Genomic DNA, 2058 nt, shown 5'->3' with positions numbered 1-2058 from the left:
CAGCAAGTACGGGCAGGCCAGCTGCTGGGAACGCCCGGCTCCGGTGCCCCCACAACCTGCGGACACAGACACTGCCCTGCGTGGCACCCACACCCCCCGGGGGGGCCCGAGTGAAGTAACAGACCCCCGCGCTGCCTGCGGCCTGGCGACTCCAGACTCAGGCGTCCAGGCAGCCCTGCAGCCCCGCCACGGAAATGCCACACGTCCATCTCACGCTCGGAGCAGCAGCAGGAAAAGGACATGCGTGGCCCAGAGCCAGGAGGGTCTGGGATGGCCGTGTCTATGGGAAGACACAGACCCCACGGTGCGGGCGGCCAGGTGTCCGCAGTGCCTCGCGTGGTCCTGGCTCTGCCCCGCCCGCAGCGTGCGTGCCCACGGCTGGCGTCAGCCACTAAGACCCGGGAGCAGGCGGCACTCTGCCAGCCTGGGCTCTGCCCTGACGACTGGTGCTTGGCTGCAGCCGCTTCGTCCTGAGCCAGCTCACGCCTGGCTGTGACGGCCCTCTGCCCTGCACAGGCTCCGAGGGAGCACAGGGCTCAGTGAGAGCAGCCGCAGAGCTCAGCGTCCGAGATCAAACCACACGGAGAACTGAGGGACTCCAAAGGAGAGCCTCGGGGCCACCGCACGAAATCCAGGTCGGGAGGCGAGAATCCCGAGGAACACGGGAAGCAAAGTCGGGGCGACCGTCCCTCCCCCGGGCTCCTGACCCACACGGGCGCCACGACACGCGGAGAATATGTTTAATCTCTTAAATAAACACCCACCAAGGGAACGGCCCATCCAGGAGTTGGATGGGGCTTGATTCCCACCCTGTGAACTGGTGACCCCTTGCTCGCACAAAACGTCTTGCGGTTGATGTGGGAACATGGACAGAACCTCTCAGTCGCTTGCTAAAGTGACCATCTGAGCTCCCAGCAGGACACGGAGCAAGCGTGGACGCCAGCTGAGGATGAGGAGGATGGGTGCAGGCCAGGCCAGCATGGGAGATGCTCCCCGCAGACCGATGCGCGCCTGCCTCACTGCATCCGGCAGCTCACGAAACAGCGTCCATGCTTGGGCTTACTGCATCCATGTGTTAAAAGCGATTTTAAAAAATGAAGGGTCCTTCTTCTTGAAAAGCACCCTTAACGCTGCCCATACTTCTGCAGACGTCATTGGGTCTGCATCTTGGAATCGGTTGAGTTGTCATGAGAAACCTCACGACAAAGTCATGACTTACAACGTTGGTGCAGAGCCATTGTCTGTGAGGATGAGTCTGGGATGTTGCTGAACGGTGATGGGAGAGCTGGACGCCGACCCTGAGCTGGCTGACGACACACCGGGCGGCCGTATCTCAGACAGGCAGTCGGGAGCCGCGTCCACCGGAAGGGGCAGCTGGTGAATGTGGATGTCGCCCGTGACCGGGGGGTCCATGATGCCGCAGGTGAGGATGTGGGAGAGGCTGCAGTCGTCACAAGCACACCTGCGGGGGGTGAGGGGGTCAGCGCGGGGCCAGCAGGCCGGGCAGTGCCCGGGGTCCTGCGCGCGCTCACCTCCGCCGGTAGTTGCAGTTGGGGCAGTCGGGCACGCTCAGCCGCGACGACAGCACGTGCCGCATGGTGTCCGTGAAGCTGTTCTCGCCAGCGACGGCTTTCTTTTTCGTGAACTGGAGGAAATCATGAGCCAACAGGTTAATTTTGCAAGACCTTCATCATGACATGGCTGTATTTTTCGGTGATTCTGATGCTGTGCACGTCCCACTCAGAGACCTGCTGCCCGCAGCTTCCTCAGGAGGGCCAGGGCTGGGAAGGGGGGCAGACGAGCAGTGTGTGGTGCAGGCAGGGAGAGGCCCGGACAGAGGTCAGGGGGCTGAGTCCACCAGGCGCCTCAGCAGCACACACCCTGTGACGCCCTCATGGGGGACACCCAGCCCTTGCCCTGGCCCTCCGGTGGGCTGGGGACTCGCAGCCCCCAGGAGATAATCACTGCCCCCAGGAGCTTAGATTCTGGACGAAGAAAGAAGCGAGAAACCAAACTTCAGGGGAAACCACAAGGTACAGGAGCTCAGCAGCCCTGCCG

General features: G+C 62.7%; 1 protein-coding gene across 1 annotated transcript in view; it reads right to left on the bottom strand.

Annotated features, from left to right (window-relative positions):
• The window catches only part of FAM193A (family with sequence similarity 193, member A), a gene marked incomplete at its 3' end in the record, with an annotated part of 40675 nt that overhangs the window by 19441 nt on the left and 19176 nt on the right, over positions 1-2058 (bottom strand). Inside the window, exons 6-7 of the mRNA XM_010831999.1 lie at positions 1533-1645; positions 1220-1462 (exon numbers count right to left, since the gene is read on the bottom strand). Coding sequence (XP_010830301.1) covers positions 1220-1462; positions 1533-1645 — 356 coding nt within the window. The remainder of the gene's footprint in view (positions 1-1219; positions 1463-1532; positions 1646-2058) is intronic.

The sequence above is a fragment of the Bison bison genome, unplaced genomic scaffold (genome assembly GCF_000754665.1).
Source record: "Bison bison bison isolate TAMUID 2011002044 unplaced genomic scaffold, Bison_UMD1.0 scf7180017462803, whole genome shotgun sequence".
Taxonomy (NCBI): domain Eukaryota; kingdom Metazoa; phylum Chordata; class Mammalia; order Artiodactyla; family Bovidae; genus Bison; species Bison bison.
The sequence above is the reverse complement of the archived record's forward strand: the minus strand, read 5'-3'. Positions and strand labels throughout refer to the sequence as shown.